At 33.9% G+C, this 27506-nt stretch overlaps 2 protein-coding genes across 2 annotated transcripts in view; one reads left to right on the top strand and one right to left on the bottom strand.

The window, feature by feature from the left end:
* LOC143227570 (uncharacterized) overlaps positions 1–27506 on the bottom strand; it is a 434192-nt gene that overhangs the window by 53408 nt on the left and 353278 nt on the right. The window lies entirely within an intron of this gene.
* The window catches only part of LOC143226942 (uncharacterized), a gene marked incomplete at its 3' end in the record, with an annotated part of 46466 nt that continues 20703 nt past the window's right edge, over positions 1744–27506 (top strand). The window contains exons 1-5 of the mRNA XM_076458499.1: positions 1744–1898; positions 4458–4602; positions 14188–14288; positions 16601–16772; positions 19990–20966. Coding sequence (XP_076314614.1) covers positions 4509–4602; positions 14188–14288; positions 16601–16772; positions 19990–20966 — 1344 coding nt within the window. The remainder of the gene's footprint in view (positions 1899–4457; positions 4603–14187; positions 14289–16600; positions 16773–19989; positions 20967–27506) is intronic.

The raw sequence follows: 27506 nt of genomic DNA, 5'->3' as shown, positions 1-27506 counted from the left end.
AACCATTCAACTTCAGTGAACTACTTTGGACGTTATTATTTCCATGAGGACATTAAATATCGTCACAGGTAAGAAGTGAACTTGTTAGCGGTCTGAAGCCAGTCAAGAAATGACATCTAGCTGGCTTAAGATAGGTGTGTGACAATGTCACCTCAGAATTAATGTGTCCGTCGTGAACCTGGATCGTCGATAAAGTATTCAGTTCTAGACCAGATATAAAACCCGGTATTGTCTGTACATTTTTAGAACTGTTGTATATAAACCATCATTTGTAATATCTATTAGTAATAAACGTTATTATAATTTCTAATGGTTTACATATATTATTAAATATTTATATTCGTATTAGAAAGGAAAACTGTGTGTTTTAATCTTGTTGGCAAATAACATAAATTTAACACATATTACCATTTAATTAACTACTAAGCCCCTAATTCAAAATTCTGGTTATTTGATATAGTAATGCGTAACGTACATAACATAATAAATCGGATACTCGTCCGAAGTAAATATTAATAATACTTAACAATCCTCACTTTTGATTTTTTTTAATCATCTGAGGAGGAAGGATAACCTTGATCGAAAGTAGGGTTTTCTTTTGTCAAACAACTTTAGAATCTTTCTTTCGCCCCCCCCCCCGCTAGTACAGGGGTTCAATTCCTCTTGGTGGGCTCAGCAGATAGCCTCATGTGACTTCCTGTCACACACACACCTTTTTCCATTCCCATATTTAGAAATAGATGAAAATCAGGTGACTCTGTCGGTTATATAATGATTTACTGTGGCGTGGTTGTTTCTCAAAAGATCTCCTCTACACATTTTATATTCCCTGCCAAGTTATATGTCACTTTACAAAGACGCTAAGCAGAACTTTCTTAGCTCTCTGTTCGCCCTGGAATTTCTCAATTTGAGTTTTCATAATTTTATCTTATATATTCAGACACGACAGTCTCACTGTCATCCATTTCTATCCTATTTTTCTTTATACCGGGCGATGTCGGTATTCCAGAGAACGAGTTTGTTCATAACATACTTAACTCCGTCTACTCTGGCACTGTCACAACCGTACCTGTCCGTTATGTGAACGAATCTACCACTGGGGTACAGCTTCACGACAGTTGGCAGTCGATTTGGAAGGAAAACTTTATAACAAAAGTTTCAAGAACAAACCTACTGTTGTTTGGTCGTTTAGTTTCCGTAAGGATCAGAGAGAGAGACATCTTGATGACGAGAAACCCACTAGAAATAAAAATGTAACCTTGTACTGCTGTATACCATATGTTCCCTACGTCAGCGGAAAAACAACAACCAATATTTGGAAAAACTCATATACCAAAATACAACATTCCAGTAAACATCAACTTTATTCAACAACCAGGTATAAAACTAAAGTCCATACTATGTAAAAACTACATTGACAAACACAACACGAACACTATTCATAAAATATAATGCAACAACTGCCACGACTTCTATATTGGAGAAACAAGCAGAAAAATGGAAATTAGATTCAAAGAACCAAAAAAAAACAACATCTTCACACGTTTTTGAACACTACAAATCAAATAACCATAGAAAACACCCATATATTAAGTAGGGAAACAAATATAAACAAACCCAAAATCAAAGAAGCCTTACTTATACAGCAACTAAAACCAAAATTAAACCAATATAAAGGAACACCTTTATACCTATACCAATTAATAACCTAACATCCAACTGCAACGCCACCTAAAATCCCGTACCTGTTTATACTCTCGTCCTTAAGATGTGCACCTGGCAACGATGTTGCAAACTCTTCTTGTTAACCTGAAGATTACTGAGGAAGGAAGATTATCAATAAACATGTTAATAGCCATATCAACCATTCTGAGAGGGAGAGATTTGTTTTGTCTGGGGTACGTATTAGCTACTGTTTTTTACTCGGCTTTATCTTTTAAATAGGACTGATCCTCCAATGTGTAACCTTTCTTAGATTGATGTCACATTTGTTCGTATTTTACTTTTTTGCCGTTTTAGACTTGTATTTTTGAAGGATTTATCTCTGACGTTGAATAATTCAATTGGCGACAGTGACGTTGTCCAAGTGATTGTGTTAACAAATGTTTGCGAACCATTTTCGTTCCATTTAGTTTTATGTGATTTATGTGCTTTGTGTAATTTCATTTTTTGAAATCTGTTTTTACTTTTAAACGGTTAGTGAGAGAAAATAGCTTCGTTTCTTTCTGTCATTAAACCCCACACGACCAGCTGAAAAAACGCTGTATTTCCAAATTAATTAAACCATTTCTTATAATTAACAAAAATATTTACTAAAAGTTATTTCTAACTATGTATCATGCACTAATCCATTTCCGAGATAAAGCAGGTTTTATTGTTTTTAGACCATCAGGTTACATTTTGTACGACTATTATTGTAATCTTTATTGATATTAATATTATTACTTAACTGCAAAAATATATTCTGTTTTATACGTTATTACATATCTATATATCAACTCCCTCCAGGTGAAAGGTGAGTTAACCTTCTGTTTAACTAAAAATGTGTAGCTAAACTAGAAAATAGATGGAATAATAAATTAACAGTAACCAGAACCGTATAAGAAAAAAGTGGAATTTGCTGCATTACATGTTTTGGTAAACTTCCCATAGAATGTATAAAATAATTGTTAAACCTATTTTTCATTTTGTTGGTTGTACATTATTGAAAACAGTTTACTGTTACGGCATTCAGTGTCTGTTCTCAGTTTAAATTTCATAGTCAGGTGGTTAAGGTATTCAACTTGTAATCCAAGGGTCGAGAGTTTGAATCCCTATCGCACCAAACATGCTCGCCCTTTCAGCCGTGGGGGAGTTGTAATGTGACAGTCTATCCCATTATTCATTGGTAAAAGAGTAGTCCAAGAGTTGGCAGTGGGTGGTTATGACTAGCTGACTTTCATCTAGTCTTACACTCCTCAATTAGGGACAACTAGTGCAGATAGCTCTCATGTAACTTTGCACAAAAATCCAAAACAAACAAACAGTTTATATTTTATACCCTTTAAAAAAAATTTAAGCTTTACCTTTATTTTACAGGAAATATTGTATTCACTTTCTATTTAAATTGTTTAATTACACTTAGTGCTCTTCATAGTAGCTTATTACATGTGTTTATCATGTAAGAAATAACAAAACTATCTCACAATGACTGGTATGTGTGTTAACACTTTTACCAAAATAAAGCAGAGAACAACGTTTTGACCCTCTTAGGTCATCTTTGTTAACCTGAAGATGACCTAAGAAGGTCAAAACATTGTTTTGTGCTTTATTTTGGTAAAAATGTTAGTACCCATACCAACCAATTTGAGATACATTTTTACTTCAAGTGGGTTTCTTGTCATTATGAAATAACAAAACTGTTTCCAGATTGTGAACTGTTGTACGTTTGCCCATTGTGTTAAAAATACATGAAAAATAAACTGGACATTAATTTATTAATCTTGAAAATTAACTCTTAACTTTAATAAGATAATTTTTTCTTTAAAGAAAATTTCCACCATAAAATATTTCAAGACAAAAACCACACACTATATTCCAAGTACAATGTAACTAATAAAGTTGTAACTGAATTATACCTAGATCTGTAACTGTAGGTAAAGTTTCCATCCATCTCAAATGTGATATGCAGACATATGTGCAGTTCACTAGCTTTAGTAATATGTAGACCTGAAAACTTCTCAGTCATTTAGTTTCTGTGCCGTAAGGGCAGCAACTTGGGAAGTCACGAGATTGTCTTACGTTACTAAAGTTTTAACATGAATTGTTTTCTGTAGTACTACTAATACACAATATCTGTTCTGCTGGTGAAGTTGTTACAGCGACATGTAATATGTGGGTTGACAGAATTAACACTGTAATATCATTTATTGGCCACTTTACATTGTCTGGATTACAGATGCTAAAGTTGTTCTATTTTACAAGTGAGGTGTTAGAAGTTATTCCAGTAATTATATATATAGTAAAAGTTGTCAAGGTCATTATATTCATCGCTAAAACAGTTAACAAAAAAGAAAATATTATTGTATACTTACATAAAATTGTATACATATAATGTTGCTATTTATCACTTAAACATTTAATTAAGTTCATGTAGTATTACACTAGTTCTAATGTTATCTGTGTAAGTGTAACTGTTGATATGAGTTATACATTCTCAGTAATGTAAAAACCTAATATCTGGTCATGTATATTGTGATATGTATATTGTAATTTTGTTTTTCCTCGACTGTTTATCTTAAAAACAGTTGTTGTCAGGCCTTAAGGAATTTGAGTAAAGATGTGATAAAGTTTAGGAATTTATTTTAAAGTTATCAAGATAACTGGAATTTGAAGATTATTATTTCATGAAAACTTTACATTTTTGCAGGATTCAAATATCTTAACTCTTAACATGTTTCACTGTCATCTAACTACAGGCTTAAATAAAGATACAAAGGTGAAGTTGTGATGTAACCACATTCTTAAAGATGAAAGTTGAACCATTTTGTGAAACTGAACAAGATGATTTGTTGGATATCAAATTGATAAAAAATGAAGATGAATCTTCTACATTATCTAATAGTAAGTATATATATTTAGAAGTTAAATGTTTAATGTTCTCTCAACACAATTAGTGTGAACGTTATCTGTTTAACAGTCTACATGAATTTTCTATTAATAATTATTAGATATTTTTTATTATAAATAGTTTGATTTCCACCACCAGGTGTGTATACCAGTAATATTAGTTTATACTTTCCTGCTTATTTTGATCTTTGATACAAGTAACCTAAACTAATGATACTGGTATGTTTATCATCTATACCATCACCTGTGGATAAGGTTAAATCTGAGGTCTTTAAAATGTTAAATTAGTACCTTACTAACTGAACTAATATATTAACCTACTATGTGCTGTTAGTAAAGCACTTTATATCAAGTTCAAGTATACTTATATCATTTATAACTTTCTTCCATAGTGAATGTACTGGTAATAATATTGTCATTATAATTAGTAATTATAATGGTATTAATTATGTGGTATTACAAGGACAAACTTTGTTACTTTAGACTGTGTGGTATTACAAGGACAAACTTTATTACTTCAGACTGTGTGGTATCACAAGGACAAACTTTATTACTTCAGACTGTGTGGTATTACAAGGATAGACTTTGTTACTTCAGACTGTGTGGTATTACAAGGATAGACTTTCTCACTTCACACTGTGTGGTATTACAAGGACAGACTTTGTTACTTCAGACTGTGTGGTATTACAAGGACAGACTTTGTTACTTCAGACTGTGTGGTATTACAAGGATAGACTTTGTTACTTCAGACTGTGTGGTATTACAAGGATAGACTTTCTCACTTCACACTGTGTGGTATTACAAGGACAGACTTTGTTACTTCAGACTGTGTGGTATTACAAGGACAGACTTTGTTACTTTACACTGTGTGGTATTACAATGACAGGCTTTGTTACTTTAGACTGTGTGGTATTACAAAGACAGACTTTGTTACTTCAGACTGTGTGGTATTACAAGGACAGACTTTGTTACTTCAGACTGTGTGGTATTACAAGGACAAATTTTGTTACTTCAGACTGTGTGGTATTACAAGGACAAATTTTGTTACTTTAGACTGTGTGGTATGACAAGGACAAACTTTGTTACTTCAGACTGTGTGGTATTACAAGGACAAACTTTGTTACTTCACACTGTGTGGTATTACAAGGACAGACTTTGTTACTTCAGACTGTGTGGTATTACAAGGATAGACTTTCTCACTTCACACTCTGTGGTATTACAAGGACAAACTTTGTTACTTCACACTGTGTGGTATTACAAGGACAGACTTTGTTACTTCAGACTGTGTGGTGTTGCAAGGACAGACTTCGTTACTTTAGACTGTGTGGTATTACAAGGACAGACTTTGTTACTTCAGACTGTGTGGTGTTGCAAGGACAGACTTCGTTACTTTAGACTGTGTGGTATTGTAAGGACAGACTTCGTTACTTTAGACTGTGTGGTATTGCAAGGACAGACTTCGTTACTTTAGACTGTGTGGTATTGCAAGGACAGACTTTGTTACTTTAGACTGTGTGGTATTACAAGGACAGACTTCGTTACTTCAGGCTGTGTGGTGTTGCAAGGACAGACTTCGTTACTTTAGACTGTGTGGTATTACAAGGACAGACTTTGTTACTTCAGACTGTGTGGTGTTGCAAGGACAGACTTCGTTACTTTAGACTGTGTGGTATTGTAAGGACAGACTTCGTTACTTTAGACTGTGTGGTATTGCAAGGACAGACTTCGTTACTTTAGACTGTGTGGTATTGCAAGGACAGACTTCGTTACTTTAGACTGTGTGATATTACAAGGACAGACTTCGTTACTTTAGACTGTGTGGTATTACAAGGACAGGCTTTGTTACTTTACACTGTGTGGTATTACAATGACAGGCTTTGTTACTTTAGACTGTGTGGTATTACAAAGACAGACTTTGTTACTTCAGACTGTGTGGTATTACAAGGACAGACTTTGTTACTTCAGACTGTGTGGTATTACAAGGACAAATTTTGTTACTTCAGACTGTGTGGTATTACAAGGACAAATTTTGTTACTTCAGACTGTGTGGTATTACAAGGACAAATTTTGTTACTTCAGACTGTGTGGTATTACAAGGACAAATTTTGTTACTTTAGACTGTGTGGTATGACAAGGACAAACTTTGTTACTTCAGACTGTGTGGTATTACAAGGACAAATTTTGTTACTTCAGACTGTGTGGTATTACAAGGACAAATTTTGTTACTTCAGACTGTGTGGTATTACAAGGACAAATTTTGTTACTTTAGACTGTGTGGTATGACAAGGACAGGCTTTGTTACTTTACACTGTGTGGTATTACAATGACAGGCTTTGTTACTTTAGACTGTGTGGTATTACAAAGACAGACTTTGTTACTTCAGACTGTGTGGTATTACAAGGACAGACTTTGTTACTTCACACTGTGTGGTATTACAAGGACAGACTTTGTTACTTCAGACTGTGTGGTATTACAAGGACAAACTTTGTTACTTTAGACTGTGTGGTATTACAAGGATAGACTTTGTTACTTTAGACTGTGTGGTATTACAAGGACAAACTTTGTTACTTTAGACTGTGTGGTATTACAAGGATAGACTTTGTTACTTCAGACTGTGTGGTATTACAAGGACACACTTCCTGCAACATTCTCAGAGAAGCCATCAATTAAGCTTCTCCTGCCCAAAGAGAAGATTAGGCAAAGGCAGGAATTAAGATTCCTGCCCAAAAATACATTGAGAGACTATCTCTGCTTGGAAGTTTTTCTCACTCAAAAATCAATATTTTATTTCTTCATTTATATCTCTGATTGATCTTCATGGAACAGATTTTATCTTCACATGGACCTTTTATCTTTGTTATTTTCATCAAGCATGACTACAAAATGTTGCTTCAAAGGTGTCCTCTGCTCAGTTAACATTTTTCCAAGAGACATTTAGCAAAAGCACACATGCTTTGGAATAGTTGTAGTCTTGACATCACATAAATTCTGCAATTCTCTGAGAAATTTCTTTGTTGCTTTTTCTGCTGCCATATGAAGGAAGTAATGTAGGCCAATGTAATCCTAATCAACATTTTTTGGGTTAAGTTTTAGAAGACAACCTGCAGTTCCCTTTTTTTACTCCCTGTGATGTCAACAACTAGTGATATACAATTTTGCACAGTTAAAGGACTTTGAGGCTAATTTTTCTTGAAGATGTCCCATAATATTCTCACCAATTCATTTTTTGATTAAATTGGGATTAGAAATTAAAGCATTTAGAACCTTTTCCTTGTTGTCATTATCACAATTTACTGTTAGCATCATTACTGCCATGAGTAAACAAACTGAAAGCTCTAGTTTTAATATTACTCACAGTTTTTTAAAGCATTTATATCTTTTAGTGATTTCTGAATCCAGAAACATTTTTTTAAATGCTTGAAGTATAATCCAAAGCTGCCAAAGAAAGACTGTATTCTACAATGAAGGGGAATAAACATTCTATTCTGATAACATCGTTTGTTATCATGTTTCATGAACAGTGAGGCCAGTTTGTTAATTCGAAAACTAACTTACCTCCCACTACAGCTGTTACTCAACTGCTAGGGGTTTTATCCATTTGCTCATCAGGACATTCATCTGATTGTTTTTTCCTGATTGCTCCTATCTTTTATCCTCCATTTAAGTGCCATTAGTGATATCTATCTTGATTCTGTATATAAGCACCTCCTTCAGATAAGTTTTCTTTTTAAGTGTTCATTAATGGGCTTCTTTGTAGTATGCTCTCAGAGATATTCTGAGTGTTCTGTGTGTTACTTATTTGATTTTTGTAAAAATAAATGTTAAAACGTTTTTGAAGCCAATATACAACATAAATTCCTGGACTCGTGTATTTGACTCATGGGCATATCTGGTCTTTGTTATCTGGCATTAATTGTGAAACAGGGTAGTAACTCTTGGTTGAAACTGTCAGTAGTAACTTTATATTGTAGTAAAATGGAGATATACATTTAGTCTGATGGTATTTCTCCAGAAGGCTCTGTAGCTGCACTTGTGGGTGATACTAAACATTCTGGAGAGAACTTAGATTCCCAATTTTCAATGCCTTCCTTCACTATTAGTGAATAGAAACATTCATTGTCATGTGGAGTTTAAGAACAAAGTCTGTGGTTAACTTGAAAAGATTGCAATTTTCTGGGATTCATCTGACTCTCACTATGAGGCTGAGATATTTGTCTAATCAAAAACACCTGACATGAAGAAAAAGATGCAACCAGAAAAGGATTTGGCTTCCAAATTTTAACTACAGTTATAACATTGATTAGAATGTTACTGCAAATATTCGTTCATTAATTAGTCAGGTTTTGTTTTGTATTTTTAACTTGTGGCATGATGATTGGTAAAACAAACTGCATGACCTAGCCAGTTAATGAATGAATATTTCTTGTAACATTTTTATCAATGTTGTAAGCTAACAATTTTCATTTCATTTCATCAAATCACACACAGTCTTGTTTTGGTCACACCTTTTTTTTACTCATATGGGGTTTTGGGTTACGTATCTCAGAACAGCTGGTATGGGTATTAACATTTATTGATAAGCAGAGAACAATGTTTTGACCTTTTATTTCAAGTGGGTTTCTCATCATCAAAGGTTTTGAATTAGATATGGTGACTTTTTGGCAATAGACTCTAACAGACCACAGCAAGTAACAATTTGATTATAACCCACATTATCTTTATGATCACAACCCTGTTATTTAGAACAGACCTATACCTTACAGAACCAACCAGATTCTTTAGAATATATGATGGTAGTTTTCCTCTCTAAGACAATTTTACCATCTTTCTTTATAGTAATACCATGTAATTTAGATTAACAGTTTATTGTCATCAACCACATGGTACAACCATATCAAGAATTATTGTTTATGCTAATTGCTCAAGCTAATATTATGTGATGCTCAAAAGTTGGTAATAAATAATCAATAATAACCTTCCATCCATATGATACTTTTGAAAACTTGAGTTAGAATCTGCTAATCTTCTTTGTTTGACCTAATCAATACTTTTGAACATGCATGTTCTTACAATAATCAATATTATAGTATACAAATTATAGTTTTACTTCTTCAGATCAAACATTTTTAATTCAAATAAAAAATGTACTGTTAAGTAAATATGTTGTTTAAATGTTAAACCAATAGTTTGTGACTGTATGTAAGAGTGGGCAAAAATGTTTGACAAATTTAAGCAGGTATTGTTGAATAACTTGGCTTATATTTACACCAGACGACTCTTTATTGTGGACTCCTAATTTAGCAATCAAAGACTAAAGAGAAGGTGGCTAGTTATCATGACCAACTCTTGGGCTACTCTTTTTACGAGTGAATACTGGGATTGGTCATCACATTTTAATGCCCCCACAGCACTCGCAGCCTTCAGATTGCCTGTGAAAAGCCCTACCAACCTGACTATGCCAGGCTTTGAAAAATTTAACAGTGTACAAAAATTGAAGAAATCCATAAAAATTAAATGTGTTTTTCTTCACATACTTTTGATGAGAAGGAAAAAGAAAAGGAAGAAACTCCATCTAAGTTGGAGATATGTCTTGGGTATTTTATAGTGGACTACCTTAAAATTTGATGTGTGAAATAAGAGTCCTGTAGAGCACATCCACTGTAAGTTTGTGATTATCAGCTTTTGCACATCCTAGATTCTTGGTTGGTGTATTGGGATTTGTTCAATAAAGATGAGTTATTGGAAGGAGTTTCTCTTTCTGTTGCCATCCTTTGTGAGTTACGTGACGCTCCAACCTCCAATTCTCAATTTTTGCAGGTCTTCTAGAATCTTGGATTCAAGGGTTGATGTTCGCCATCTACATTCATATCTATTATTGTTAGATTCTCAACATTCTTTTTCTCCTATAGGAATCTTAGGTTTGCTCCTGTTTAAGGATCTAAGTATCCAATATCAGCCCCTTGGTTTATTGATACCTAAAATAGATTTTGCACATTTCCATAAGGTTCATTCACTTGGTTGGAATGCTGCCAGCAGAGTGGTTGAGTATTGTAGTCTGTGGGAGCTCAGCTTTGAGAATTTCTGGGTGTGTGGACAATCTTTGCCATGGATTGTTGGGTACTACAGGTACTTCATCAGGACTAGTCATTCAGCTCACCTCTCCACCACCATTATCTCCCAACCTATAGTGTTTCAGCCTCTCATAGATCCCCATAGTTTGGGACTCTGTTACACAGTTACCAGCAATTTGATTAAAAGGGAAGTGGAGAGAATCATTCCATTGCTTCCTGTGTTTTATTGCTATCTGTTTGTTGTGCCCAAGAAGAAAGGAGGTTGACATATGTGTATTGATTTCTCTAATCCAAATCAGTTACTAAATCCTCTCAAAATTACAGTAAAGACAGTCATTACTCTGCAGTGTTATTTTTTTATCGTAATTGTAGATGACCAAGTTTGGTATCATTGCTGCCTATCTGCATTTTGTACACAAGGGTCAGGTGCTACAATTTAGGTCTCTGTCCTTTGCATTAGTATTGTCTCCATATGGATTCTATGAATTTTGAAGCCCATTTCTTGTAACCTGCATTCCCTGAGCTTGTGCCCTCTATATTACGTGAATGACTAGCTACTGCTGGCACCATCTTGTCAATTGGTGGAATATAACACCAGATACAACTTTCTAAAGCAAAAAGGCAGGATTTCTTATCAGGACTGAGCAGTCTATTATCACTTACATGCAATATATTGTCCATCTTGGTCATTTTTTTCAATATGTATCTCTGTCAGGCTTAGCTATGGAACAGGCTGTCCAACACTTTGTCTCTCCCCCTTGGGGTGGATTCCTGTATGTGTTGAGGGGATCTCCCAGAGAAGGTTCTCTTAATTCAGTTTACTTCCTCTGGGATCTAAACATATACCCATGTGTTTGCCATGTGTGGAAACCCATGAAACAGAGGAGAGGATCTTGGTGATTGAGGGGTCCAACCCTAACACACCAATTTGGTCTTGAACTCCTATAGGCAGGTGGCCTTGGGCAGTATAATTCTGTCCCCCTTTTGATCTGCTCTCTGATGGCCAGGAAGTAGCTAATGCCTGAAGCATTGCCAATATTCTTGATGAAAGCTTTTGCCAGGTATCTAGAACTTCTGCTTTATCCTCCACCTTTTAACCATCAAGACTCGAGCATAGCGATTACCTGTTTTTTTTTTTTTTTTTGGGATGATCATCTCCAGAACTGTAATTACCCCTTTACTCTGATGGAATTCAAACTGGCTCTTCATCAGTTGGATCTGATGATACACACTATGAAATGCTGCACCATCTATCTTCTGCTTCTCTTTTTACTCTTCTAGTTGTTTCTAACCACATCTAGCAGGAGAATGTTTTTCCTGATGCTTACCATTAGGCTATTGTCCTACCTTTCTCTAAGCCTGGGAAGAATCCAAAGATTCCTTCAAACTACCATCTAGTTACTTTGAAGTATCTCTAAGACCTGAGAGAGGATGGTTAATGCTCATCTTGTTTAGTTCCTCAAATTAAAAAACCTCCTCACACTCACCCAGTGTGGGATTAGATAACAATACTCCACCATGCACTGCCTGATTTGACTTGAAACATCAATCAGAAAAACCTTTCTGGAATAGCAACACCTTGTATAAATATTCTTTGACCTTAAGAAGGCTTATAATACTACGCGGAGATATGGCTTTTTGCAAGACCTCCACTTATACGGGTTACGTGGCCATTTGCCCAATATTATTTAAAAAATTTTTAATAAGCAGGCAATTTCAATTTTGTGTGGGTTGCTGTAGGGACCTCCCAGGGGAGGTTCAGTTTACCTCCTCTGGGATCTAAACATCCACCCACATGTTTGCTGTGAGTGGGCCATACTTTTTCAGAACAGACAATCTGACATTGCTCCATTTAGCCTCGAATATCAAGGAGCAGCTGGATGAATTGGGTCTGTCCTTGGATAACATTGCTGTATCCACTGGTCAGCACATCCCACCATGGCTTCTTACAGTCCCCAAATGTGACCTATCTTTAAGCCATCTGAGGAAAGCATACTATCTGTTATTTGTGAACTTCTTTTGAACCATCTTTCCATTCCTATTTATACAGATTATTCAAAGTCAAGTGACTTTGTGGGCTCTGCCATGGTTTGTTGTGGTTTGGTGGTTGCATGCAGAATCCCCTCTACAGTTTCTGTGTTCACTGCTGAACTGTATGCCATTTCTCTTGCCCTGGATCACATAGAAGCTAAGCAGTACCCAAACTGTACAATTTATATTGACTCACTTAGTTCTCTACTGGCATTGGAATCGCTTAACGTTGGTTCACACCATGTTCTCACCAATATTCAAAACAGACTGGCCCATTTCTCTTTAACATCTACTTCTATCCAGTTTTTTTGGATATTGGGCCACATTGGTATTCATGGAAATGAGCTTGCAGACACCACAGCTAAATCTATCTGCTCTGGCACTATATATCACCTCTTCCATACATGGACTGTGGTCCTCTATTCAGGGCTCAGCTATGTGCCATTTAGCAGTACACTTGGAGTGAGCAATGTGTGAACATGATTTTTCAAATAAAACCCTCTAGTGGACTTTGGCCATCTTGCTTCTGTAAGGATCGGAAAGAGGAAGTTTTTCTAACTATACTATGCATTGGTCACAGTTTTTAACTCAATGCTTTGTTTTATATGAGACTGATTCACCAGTATGTTATCTGTGTAACGCTTAGGTCACAATAAGCCAAATTTTACTGTCTTCTCATCATTATGATTCTCAACAAGACACTATTTTAAAGATGTTCTGTCCCAAGGTTTATTCATAATGTTAGACAATGTTATTGGACATGGTGACACTGTGCATTTTAAATGTTTTTAGTTTTCTGAAGGCCATTACATTTTTTAGTGTTATTTAAAGTTGTACATTAGAGCTGTTTTTAATGTGATTCCATTCTAAGAATCAAAGTACATTAGTTCAATTTGAAATTAGAAAATGGCCGAAACATCAAATAACTCAAAACCAGGACTGGAAAGGCCAACTTCACATGTTTAACACTGCTGTTTGAAGTCCCTGTTAGTCATCCCAGCAAGTTATAATAATTAAAATTTTGTAACAAGCCTTTTAAAACTTGTTACTTTACTTTTTGAAAATGAGCATAACATCAAATAACTCGAAACCAGGACTCGAAAGGCCTACTTCAGGTGACTAACGCTGATTTTTGAACTTACCTGTTAGTCTTCCTGGTGAGTTATGATAATTACAGAAAGTCCTTTACAACTTTTATTACTGTAGGTTTACTCTTACTGCTGTAGACTGGATGTAAAAAGTGGATTTAATGTTATTTATGTTTATAATTTAAAATTTAAACTTGTTTTACCTCAATTTAATTTTATGAATATTAACTTTTTTTTAAATTTTAAATTTTCACTGTATGTTTAGCACAGATAGTTTTGTTGCTTTGTGCCGTAAAATGCCAAACCAACCAACCAGTATAATGTAGTGAATCATGATTTACATTGTGTTATTATAGACAAATAAACACTATTTATACTTCTACCAACAGGGGGAGCTGATTCATTACAACAAAGATCTTTACAAACTATTTTAAAGTTTGTTGTAGTGAAAAGGGAACAACAAGAGAACTGTAATGAAGGAAAAACTAAGGTAAATTTTGTTTAGAACTTTTATAGTTTTATTAACAATTGTTATGAAACTGTAGAGATGTCTTTCTGGACTGTATGTAACTAAAACAGAATCAGTGTTGAAGTGTTTTAAATCTTAATTTACAAACATGAATAAACTTGTCTAAATGTGTCATTGTTCTTTTTTGTGTTATTAATCTAAGCAGTCTATATATGTTACACTTATCATAACATTAATGTTATTCGTTAACAAATGTTACACTGTTTTTATTGTATAATAAAGGTAGCTGTCTATGAACATTGTACTGTTTATGTTGTCCATAATGTTACATCTGTTATTATTATATTATTAATGTTTACTGTCCATATATCTTACATCTGTTGTTATTGTATTATTAATGTTTACTGTCCATATATCTTACATCTGTTATTATTATATTATTAATGTTTACTGTCCATATATCTTACATCTGTTGTTATTGTATTATTAATGTTTACTGTCCATATATCTTACATCTGTTGTTATTGTATTATTAATGTTTACTGTCCATATATCTTACATCTGTTGTTATTGTATTATTAATGTTTACTGTCCACATATCTTACATCTGTTGTTATTGTATTATTAATGTGTACTGTCCATATATCTTACATCTGTTGTTATTATATTGTTAATGTTTACTGTCCATATATCTTACATCTGTTGTTATTGTATTATTAATGTTTACTGTCCATATATCTTACATCTGTTGTTATTGTATTATTAATGTTTACTGTCCATATATCTTACATCTGTTGTTATTGTATTATTAATGTTTACTGTCCATATATCTTACATCTGTTGTTATTGCATTATTAATGTTTACTGTCCATATATCTTACATCTGTTATTATTATATTATTAATGTTTACTGTCCATATATCTTACATCTGTTGTTATTGTATTATTAATGTTTACTGTCCATATATCTTACATCTGTTATTATTGTATTATTAATGTTTACTGTCCATATATCTTACATCTGTTATTATTATATTATTAATGTTTACTGTCCATATATCTTACATCTGTTATTATTATATTATTAATGTTTACTGTCCATATATCTTACATCTGTTATTATTATATTATTAATGTTTACTGTCCATATATCTTACATCTGTTGTTATTGTATTATTAATGTTTACTGTCCATATATCTTACATCTGTTGTTATTGTATTATTAATGTTTACTGCTTATAGGTGTTACATCTTTTATGTTATTAATGTTTACTGTCCATAGATGTTACATCTTTTTAACATTTTTACCTTTTTGTGAAATGTAGAATTGGGGCCAGGGTGTTTTTTTTTGACACAATATTAAAATAAAATTCAGAAAATGAAAAATAATTATATTTTTAAGTGGTATATCATACAGCCCAGTGTTATTCCTTGTGTATATCATACAGCCCAGTGTTATTCCTTGTGTATATCATACAGCCCAGTGTTATTCCTTGTGTATATCATACAGCCCAGTGTTATTCCTTGTGTATATCATACAGCCCAGTGTTATTCCTTGTGTATATCATACAACCCAGTGTTATTCCTTGTGTATATCATACAGCCCAGTGTTATTCCTTTTGTATATCATACAGCCCAGTGTTATTCCTTGTGTATATCATACAACCCAGTGTTATTCCTTGTGTATATCATACAGCCCAGTGTTATTCCTTGTGTATATCATACAGCCCAGTGTTATTCCTTGTGTATTTACTGAAACAAGGTTAGGTTATAGAATCTTTCCTTTTAATTATGTTCTTCTCTTCAACACTTTGTTATTCTAAATGTATAGACATTTAACTGATTATCTATACATTTTTCAGCTTTTCTGACTTTATTAGCAACAATACTTTTGACTTCAACTGTCACTTACAGGTAGCAGCATGGCTCCAAAGTAGAAATTTATAGTTGGAGTAAATAACGTATCTCTTGCCTTGTTTTCATGATCCATATTCACAAGTTTTAAATAACGTATCTCTTGCCTTGTTTTCATGATCCATATTCACAAGTTATAAATAACGTATCTCTTGCCTTGTTTTCATGATCAATATTCACAAGTTTTAAATTCCCAGTTTTTATTTATTTTATAAGTAAACTTAAACTTGTTGGTTGTAGTTTTGTTTATTATTTAAATTTTTAAATTAGAATGTTTTTAATGTGATTTGCTTCTAAGAATCAAAGTACATCTGGTTCAATTTGAAATTAGAAAATGGCCAGAGATGATATATGTTTACTTTAGTGATACCACTGGTTGTTGTTTATATTGACCTGTTGAATGTGTTGTTTTATTTTAGAATATCTTTGTCACAGTTAAAACAGAACAGCCTCATGACCTACCAAAAGATGAGGTCATTTCAAAATTTAGTGTCAACAGTGATGATGATTTGGATAATTCAGAATATGGTGTTATTAGTGTGAAAACTGAATTACAACAATGTACTGAATCTAGGTTGGAAAGTACATCTGGTACGTATATATGTCTCCTACAATCTGTAAATTCATTGTCAGTATCTTAAAAGACTACGTTAGATACTTGGTAATTTTTTACAAATAACAAAGGCTTGCAATGGTTTTATTGTTTTAATTTTTACATATTGTACAGTAATTCATGTATGCTGAATTCAGAAATGATATCCATTATTCAATACCATTATTATACACAGTATTAATTTATGGTGTGTGAGATCTATATTTCTTGTGTTTTTATATATTATTTGGTTATTGTTTAAAATGTTTTAGGGATGAAATGGCAAGGATTTAAACATGTATTAAAATTAATTTAGTAGAGAGGTATGAAGAAAACATCCATTCTTTGTACAAAATGAAACAAAGAAAATTTGTGCTAAGAAGTTTCTGTTAACTGCATATTGCTTTGTAAGTAATGGTTTAAACAAATTCTAATACAGTATCTCATCTCTCTTCACACATATATGAATTCTTGTTCAGGACTGCTTTTTATATGCAAAGTATTTTTGTGTGACACAAGCCTTGTTGATGGGATCTACTGATTGAGATAGTGACAGTGAAGAAGGTACCAATATTTCACAGTCACAGTGACAACAGATTTTACATAAATGTGTGAGACAGTCATTTGATAACTCTTATACAATTATAGATGTGTAAGTTGTGAAGAAAGATTCACCAGTTTCTAAGCCTATTGACTAAGATTGTAGATTTGTCAGTGTAGAGTATGAAGCTCCCTCTTTTGTTGTTGATAAGAAAAGAAATTTAACTTGTTTTCCTAAGAAGTCTTCTGTCACGCTTGTAATATAAACCAATTTTGATTTGGTGCAATATGTAGGCTAATTTGTGTAAATTTTGAGTTTAATATTACTTGCAGTACCACATGTTCTAAACATAGCTACCCAATACAGTTTATTAATTTTAGCTTAGCCTGTAGTTACCTCTCGAGTGAAATTCATGCTCGCATCTGAGTAAATCTTCAAGGGCAAATATAGAAGGTCAAGCGAAAGATTACCATCAACTAGTCAAATAGATGTGTCAATGAGAACAGAAGTTTGTGGTCAGCTGGAAATGGACAGACCATGGCTTGAAACTGAACAGAACAAAATATGGTTTTTCTGTTGTGTCACAATGAAAGTTAATCATGTAGGGCAATACACTGATGCTTTTATCAAGGGAACAAAAACTATGTAACAATTTTTTTCCAAAGATGTTATAAAGTTTCAGCTTTGTCAAAAGCACTTCATCTGAAAAGTACTCTGTAGTTAATTCAGTGAACAAAGAACTGATGTTCAAAAGAGTTGAGTGCATTCAAAATTGCAAAATGCAATCAGTCATACAAGTCTTTCACTGGTGATCTCCAGCATTTAGAAAATTGTGGTGGATTTCGGTGTCCCAGATTACATCAAGGTATTTGTTTTATAAAGTGTTTACAGTTTGTGAAATTAATTACTGAAGATATGAGTGATTTTGGTAAATGATTTTCAAGATGTAATATTTTTTTCCATACTACGTGATGGTTGTATGGGCGTCACTTCATTGCAAGAGGAAATTGTATATGTACAATACTGTATTTTTAAGTACTTGCAGTGTGGGAAAACCTGATACATATCCCATTTTTCATCATTTTGTGTACCAGTTTGAAAAAACTTACAAATGAAAGATTTGTCAGGACCAGTCTCAGTCCTGAGTGACAGAGCTGCTGTGAATGTTGGCATTCAAAATAGAGTGTATCAGAAATGCTGGCCAGTGATTATCTTTTGTTTCACTGAAAGGTACCTGTGACGTGTTAAATAGTAAATTTTTATTTCTGGGACAAGGTGAATTAGTTACTAAGTGCAGTGATTAAAATGTTGCAACTTCTAGTGATACAGACAGCCCAAGTCATTAAAGAAACGTGAGCTAAACATACAGATGTTTATAGCAAAGCATTTAAATATTGGTAATACTTGTATTGAAAGATATTTTTGACTTGTTCACGAAGATCACTAACTCTTTATATCATAACATACATAGATAGATACATACATAGATCAAAACAAGAAACTTATATCATGGAATACGTACATCCAAGATCAGTGTAAGAAACTTATTATATTGTGGCATATATTCATCTGAGATGAAGGCAACATTAAAAACACCAATGGGAAGGAGAAACGGAAAGTGAAGATAGGTGATATACTTACTATGGATAGTACTTGTAAGTTGTGTTTTCAAGTTTTCTAGTGACATGTAAGTTAAAGATCTCTACTCTTTTTTTCTGTTGGATGGTAGGATCTTCATCTACTTCCTTTGTAAATGTCTGTTTCTAGCAGCATGGATTTTGGATGTAGTTGAATTGCTGTGTATAGTCCATCACACCCAAGCTACTCTACAGTTAGGTGCAAGTCCATTAATGTTACAGATTTTAACATTATTTGGGATTGAGTATCATAACTTTAACATATAATGTGTGGTTTGGATCACTATACTACCATAGCTCTCTTCCAGTTGGATGTACTCCTGATTTTCTGTCCATATATACAACAACATTGGGTGTAGAGTTCAGAAGTGATGTACTCTTCCACATTTCATCCTGGACCTTGAGGTTTATATGGTATATCCTTCCCTCACACTGGTCCACCCACCTTGGAATTCTAGCTATTTAGGTGAGGGGAGGTTATGTACTGCATCAGTTGTAACTTTTATCTAGTTAAACTGTATTTCTGATTTGTACTTACCTTTCCTCACGCTTCCTGCTGAAAAGTAGTTTTCCATTTTCTGCTATAACTGTTAAATGATAATTTGGATAGAGGGAGCCACATGTATCAAGAGAGTATGCTGTTATGGAGTATAGAGGGAGTCACATGTATCAAGAGAGTATGCTGTTATGGAGTATCTTGATACTACAATTTACATGCAAGATGCATTGTAATTGGTCAATTACAAATGTGGGAGATGTAAGGCTTATGGTATGTGCAAAAAATGTTTGTGTATAAAGGGCATCGCTAAATAAGAATAACTGTTTGTGTGAGAGAAGTCCATTTTCAGTGTAGGAAAATTACATGATGTTATGATGTTTCTAGGAAAATTACATGATGTTATGATGTTTCTTGATACATGTTGATAAAGTAGTTTAATTAAATATTCAACATAATTCTCAAAAATTTGACTTGTACTTTGACCTTTCTACAGAGAAAAGGTTGAATTGTGCCTGTTGTATCAGATATTTTTATTTCAGATATAAAGACCTGTGTGAACTCCTGTTGTGGAAGCAGTTATCCTGATTGTCATCTTTTAAAACAAGAAGATCTATTTAAAGATGTGAAATCTTCAAGATTAAACACTGATGTTTGTGGAAAAACAAACTTAAATGGAAGTAACATACAACAACCTAATATACATGAAGATGATGAAAAAACATACAGTTATGTAACATGTGGAAAGGAAAGTGTAACATCAGATAATGTGAAACAACACAAGAGAATACTGTGTGGAAAGAAACTGTACAGATGTGAAATTTGTAATAAACATTTTAGGTTTCATGGTGAATTGATAAAACATGAAACAATACATACTGGGGAGAAACCTTACAGGTGTGACATTTGTGGAAAACACTTTGTAAGTGGTAGTAACTTAAAAAGACACAAACAAATACATACTGGGGAGAAACCTTATTGTTGTGATGTTTGTGAAAGATACTTCATTTCAAATAATGGATTAAAAATTCATAAAAGAATACATAATGGGGAGAAACCTTACAGGTGTGACGTTTGTGAAAAACAATTTAGAATTAGTGGTAACTTAAAAAGACATAAACAAATACATACTGGGGAGAAACCTTATTGTTGTTCAGTTTGTGAAAGATACTTCCAATCAAATAATGGATTAAAAATACATCAAAGAATACATACTGGGGAGAAACCTTACAGTTGTGATGTTTGTGGAAAACAGTTTGGAAGTAACTCTAACTTAAAAAGACACAAACAAGTACATACTGGAGAGAAACCTTACAGTTGTGGTATGTGTGAAAAGCAGTTTAGTAACAATGCTAGCTTAAGAGAACATGAACGACTGCATACTGGAGAGAGACCCTACAGTTGTGGTATGTGTGATGAACAGTTTAGAACAAATAAGGCAATGAAATATCATAATAACATACATACTGGAGAGAATCTTGCAGAGTTTGTGGAAAATACTTTAGATCAACTAGTGACTTAGAAAAGCATAAAAAAAACACACTGGGTAACAACGTCGTTGTGTAATGTTGTGAAAAATAGTTTCATGCACGCAAAGAATCAAAACAACATGAAAGAAGGCATACAGAAGAAAAACCTTCCAGTTGTGACGTTTGTGGAAAGACATTAAAACAAATTCTAAATTAAAAATATATCAGAGAATACATATTACAGAGAAATGTTAGAGTTGTGTAGTGTGTGTGTGGAAAACAATTGATAAGTAATAAGCATGAACAAAAACAGAGTGGGATCACACCTTACACTTAGTGTGTAATAAACAGTTTATATGCAAAAACGGCTAGTTTGGGTTGAGAAAATATTTTACATAGAAGAGCGAACAACGTTTCGACCTTCTTCGGTCATCGTCAGGTTCACAAAGAAAGAGGTAACGGACTGGAAGCTGACCACATGTTTGAAAGGGGTTGTGTAACTGTGTGTCGAAATGTAGAGGGCGGTATTAGATGTTTGAATATATAATTAATAAATAGTTTAGAATAAACAAAGACAGAATGGGATCACACCTTACACTTAGTGTGTAATAAACAGTTTAGAATAAACAAAAACAGAGTGGGATCACACCTTACACTTAGTATGTAATAAACAGTTTAGAATAAGCAAAAACAGAGTGGGATCACACTTTACATTACACTTAGTGTGTAATAAACAGTTTAGAATAAACAAAAACAGAGTGGGATCACACCTTACACTTAGTGTGTAATAAACAGTTTAGAATAAACAAAAACAGAGTGGGATCACACCTTACACTTAGTGTGTAATAAACAGTTTAGAATAAACAAAAACAGAGTGGGATCACACTTTACATTACACTTAGTGTGTAATAAACAGTTTAGAATAAACAAAAACAGAGTGGGATCACACCTTACACTTAGTGTGTAATAAACAGTTTAGAATAAGATCATGTATAAAGATATAATAAACACTTACTGTTCTTCTGTACAGTTAGTGAAATAATAATTTAAAATTAATTCTGCTGTAAAAGTTCATTGAATAATACACTTTGGAAGAAGTTTACAGAGAACAGTGGAAGAAATAGTAAATTAAAAATACATCGGAAAATGAACACCTGAGATAAATCAGAGCGGTGTAAAAAATCTGAAACAAATTGTAACTACAACTGAATGAGGTTATTGTTTAAAATTTATCAAACTAAATGAGACAGGATTTAGTTGTACTGTACTATCTTTGATGTGGTTTAAATTTAAATTATTGTGTTAGTTTTTTTACACGATAATGTTACACCAAAAGAAATATTACATTTGGATGAAGAGAACAGTCATTGTTTCTGTAGAAAGAAACAAGAAGAAACCTTGTAACTGTATAGTTTAATTCTTGTTTTTTTTTTATGTATAGACAGTAAGTAATGATTAGAACCAGTTTAGCTATATTAATATTTCAACATATACTAAGGATGTGCTGTTATAAAGTACAATATCAGTTTTCAATACTGATTAAAGTACTTGTACAATATCTAATGTTTCTGTGATAAACAAAATAAAACAATAAATAAAATGTGAATAAACATTTTTATATTTTCTAAAGTTTGATATTTGTAGATGTTTTAGTTGTATATAGGTTTCTTAATAGGAATTTTAAAGTATTTGTCACTCAATATTCTAAGATGACAAAGCATTAGAAGACATTGTGATATTTAATTATTAAAGAAAGGTCAAATATTTTTTTGAAATTAATCTGTAAAATTAGTAGATGAAAGTTAATATGGTTGTGATATTATAACATATAGATGGATTTGTCTACTGTAAACTTTTCTATTTAATATGATTCTACAATTCTATTGTGTATTTTCAATACTATGACAGTCATGTCATAATTATTTTTACCTTCCATATTTTGATATTTGTTGTGATTGTATTAGAATATTTAACTGAAAATAGAAGTCTGAATAATGTGTGATACATTTGACTATTTCACAAAAGGATCAAAATCTTAAGGTGTTTCTAACAAGGAAACAGAAACATGATGATTTGTTCGAAGATTTGGAGTGACTGGAACTTCACTCACATCAGGATCAGAACTATGAAACAATATTGTTGTCATTGAAAAGAAAAAGACAACAGCCTTTCATCCATCTTCTGATGAATGGATGAGGGATACAGTTGTACATTGTTAAATCAGCCATTGTTATAAATGAACAAAAGATGTTGTATTAAGATATTAAGATTTAGTTAGTGTTCATGTTAATTTAACATTTAAAGGCACATAAAACTACACAACTGAAACACTTGTATCAGATAGTGATAGAAAGGATGGTTAATGCTCGTCTTGTTTGGTTCCTCGAATCAAACAACCTCCTCTCGCCCACCCAGTGTGGGTTCCGACGACAGCACTCCACTACAGACCACTTAATTCGACTTCAAACATCAATCAGAGAAGCCTTTCTCAAATAACAACATTTTGTATCAATATTCTTTGACATTGAGAAGGCTTATGACACAACATGGAGGTATGGCGTTTTGCGAGACCTCCATACATATGGGTTACGTGTCCATTTACCCATGTTTATTTAAAGAATTTTAATGGACAGGAGAGTCCAAGTTCGTGTGGGTTCGACACTTTCCAACTTCAGGTGACTGACGGTGGTTCTGGTAGTTACCTGTTAGTCTTACTGGTGGGTTATGATCATTACCATTCTGCTACAGAAGTTCTTTACAACTTTGTAGACCGGATGTCAACATTGGTTTTATGCAATTTTCTGTTTTGTTTTTACCTTCATTTACTTTTACAAATTTTACTACATTTACTTTTATCTTTTTACTGGACATTTGGCTACTTATTATTACGATTTTGCTACGTGTCTTTTAACACTTCTATTATTTTACATTTTGATACTGGCTGCTATGACACATAACCCTGAACCAGGACTGGAAAGACCAACTTTAGGTGACTGATGGTGGTTCTTGTACTTACCTGTTAGTCTTCCTGGTGGGTTATGATCGTTACCATTTTGCTACAGAAAGTCATTTACCACTTCTCTTACTGTAGTTTCTCTCTCACCATTGTAAACTAGGTGTCAACATTGGTTTTATGCTTTTTTTTTTTTTCAATGATGTTTTGCTTTACCTTCATTTCCTTTTCTGTATTTTACTACATTTAATGTATTTTTACCTTTTTACCAGACGTTTGGTGCAGATAGCCTAGCTGCTTTGTGCCATAAATCAATCAATTTTTCTAATGTTATGATGTTTCTCTAATCTGCCAGTTTGATGCCAAGAGCCACTCCAGTTCCACCCGTAATTCTAGATAGATTACTCCTTGTCTTCTCACTGTTAAGTATGAAAAATGTTCATGTATCAACATTATGAATTCCTTTTACAATCATAAACATTCAATCAGATCCCCTCTAATTCTGTTATCCAAGAGAAAACAGTTTTAAGATCTTAATCTCTTCTCACTTGACAATCCCTCCATCCCTGACACCATTCATCGACAAATATAAACTTGGAATAACCACCAACTCCACAAAGACCAAGATCCTTTAACAGAGAGTTTTCTCTAGCCCTCAACTCAAACTAACCTCACTTATTTACACAAACCCTGGAATGCTGACACTAATGTCATTTGTTCTATCACTAAGAGTTCATCTACCTTTTATCTTTTCTTTAGAGCATTTATCCTTCTATATCTCCAGCAGAGATCCAGTTATCCTTTGAAGAAGTCACTGAATCTAAACTTCTTCCCTTGGATCTGATGCAAAATTACAAGTCTCACTATCAAGATGATTAACACCTCTAAATTGGCAGATGATTTCATCTTAACTAATGGTTGTTTTTTTATTCCTTCAACTTTAGAGCCAAACGCCTCCACCGACAAACATCGACTCAGTTTAACAAGATCAGTAAGCCTGCCTCATGACCACTTTTAACTGGGACCCCAGATGCTGCTGACAATTCCACCAAATCCTAATGTAGCTTTACCTGTTGCATTGGTCAATAACAATCTACCAAGACTGATGCAGAGGAGAGCCAGAAGCCGAAAATGACAAAGACCTGTACTAAATTCACCCAACCACTACAAATCAAGCAGTTGAAAACTCCAGTTCAGACTCAAATTCCATGATCCACGGCTGCGAAATCGTTAACTTCCATTGACAATCACTCAACCTCCAGTCAGCAGACCCAAAACTGGATCACCAAGAAAGACAAACTTCAGACAGCTGAATAAGAATACGTTGACTACTGCAGCTTCTCACATTCAACCTCCAGCTAACAAAAGTAACAATCACCCTCCACCTACTTGCTCCACCAGTTAAGTCTCATTTAGAGACCTCTAAACTCCAGCAAATCCGATAGCTTAGATGGATTTTTCTTCACCTGATAGAGACAGTTCTTTCGCTTCTTAGTTCTATAAATTGCTTTAAAGCTTCCTCAAATTTCATGTAACCCTTTGTAGCAATGATCTTTGTTTTTCTTTTCTTTCAGTTTCAGCTGGGCACGGTCAGGATATTTAATTTGATGCCCTGGCTGTGAAAATGGGATTTTCTTGGGGTACTCCTCTTTGCCCCCATAGCAAAACTTTTATATAAAACTTTCATAGCATTCTGGGATCACAGCCATGAAACGGTGTCTCTCCACGTGAAAGTTAAAATTTAGTGTTAAGTTACAGTTAAATACCTTTCTCTCAAGTCTCATGTCTACTTATGGACTTACTGAAGAGTAAACATTAAAAATACCAGAAACATGCTACTTTACCACAGTCTTGGACTCTACAGCCAAACAAGGAACTCTACTGATTTCACCTTCACGCGCACAACACGTACTCCTGCCCAACTATTCCCGCCAGGTTAAAGCCACACCCACATTCAACGTCTCTTCCTTCATTCTTGTCCCATGGCTTTCTCCAGATGCTGCACAACATTTAGATAGTTAAGCTGTTAATGGTACCTATCTCAAGTAATAATCAACAAATAAATGCTAAAAATAAGCAAGTCATTATGTATGCCCTAACTTTAATTTCATGTAGTGAGGCTAAAGCGAAATAACGGTTTGTGAGACAAGATTATCTGTCATGCACTATTCCACCAATGATACAAGAACTAAGTTCTGGGTAAAGATTATACCTGTACTGGATAAATTATGGTTCTCTCACTCGTGTACCAACCTTATCTTGGTACACTCCTGTTCTATATAGATGTTTTCTGTGTATGGATAATCCCATCACCAGTCTCTTCACCTTCTCAGTGTATGATTTTAGCTATAAGTGTCAGTGGGTGGTATGTTTTGGAAACATTTTCCTAAACTGAAAATGGATTTTCAATAATACTTACCGTTGCTGGCACTCTTCTTCCCTATTAAGAGCTGGTGTTAGTGACTGGGATGTGTAAGTTTCGAAAGAGTAGATTGGCTTGGTGGTGTTAGGCCTAGCAGCTTCGATGTGGTGGAAGTGCCACGATACCATCCTTAAGTTTTTGGTGAACCAGACTCAAGGATTCGTGAGGCATATCCTGGTGGATTTTATGCACGATTCTCTAATGGCGTTAATTCCCTGAATTTTCATGACTTCTTACTTGGAAATATTTATGGGTGGGCTTCAGATCACTAGGTCCTTGCATACAAGAGGTTCTTCTGCGACGTGGAGTAACAATTACATCATGTAACAAAATTTTCATTTCTTGTTGTTTCTCGGCAGAAAGTGTTATTTCACAATTGCTTACGCCTAAAGTCAATGGAAAAGGCCTATTTTCTCTTCAAACTTTACTTTTGTGACCTGGAAGCATATAACGAAAACATGATGGGAGACTATATTTGGAGGCTTATACATGAAAGTGATTAGCATTACAGTCGCACATCTCGAAAAACTACTCACTTCTAAACTTTTTTGTATAACTTTAGTATACATACATGTATATTTTGATTCATATGTTGTTTTATTCAGACCTTATGTAAATGAAAATGTGCAAATTTGCTCGTTTTTACATAGAAAATAGGTTAATTTCTGAATTTCATTATCCAGGTCACAAAAGCAAAGTATGAAGGGAATAATGGCCATTTTCTGTATTTTTACAACATAAGCAATTAAGAAATAACACATACTATCCAGGAACATTGTGTTACATAGTGTTATGTGGAAAGCACTTGATGATTGTAACGAACTTCTTAATGGGTGTATACTTTAGTATGCTGGCTCTGCAAGGTCATATAATTAAGGCACTCGACTCGTAATCCGAGGGTCGCGGGTTCGAATAGCCGTCACATCAAACATGCTCCTTCAGCCGTGGGGGCGTTATAATGGTACGGTCAATCCAACTATTCGTTGGTAAAAGTGTAGCCCAAGAGTTGGCGGTAGGTGATGATTACTAGCTGCCTTCCATCTAGTCTTACACTGCTAAATTAGGGACGGCTAACGCAGATAGCCCTCGAGTAGCTTTGCGCGAAATTCAAACCAAACCACTTTAGTACGATGCCTCTTTTGGATAGGTGATGTGTATTGGCCAACTTGATCACTATAAATAGTCATTAAACTTCCTTGGCTCTATGTGGCTGTC

This window comes from Tachypleus tridentatus, chromosome 9 (assembly GCF_004210375.1).
Source record: "Tachypleus tridentatus isolate NWPU-2018 chromosome 9, ASM421037v1, whole genome shotgun sequence".
Classification (NCBI taxonomy): domain Eukaryota; kingdom Metazoa; phylum Arthropoda; class Merostomata; order Xiphosura; family Limulidae; genus Tachypleus; species Tachypleus tridentatus.
Note: the sequence above shows the minus strand (reverse complement) of the source record. Positions and strands in the feature narration are given on the sequence as shown.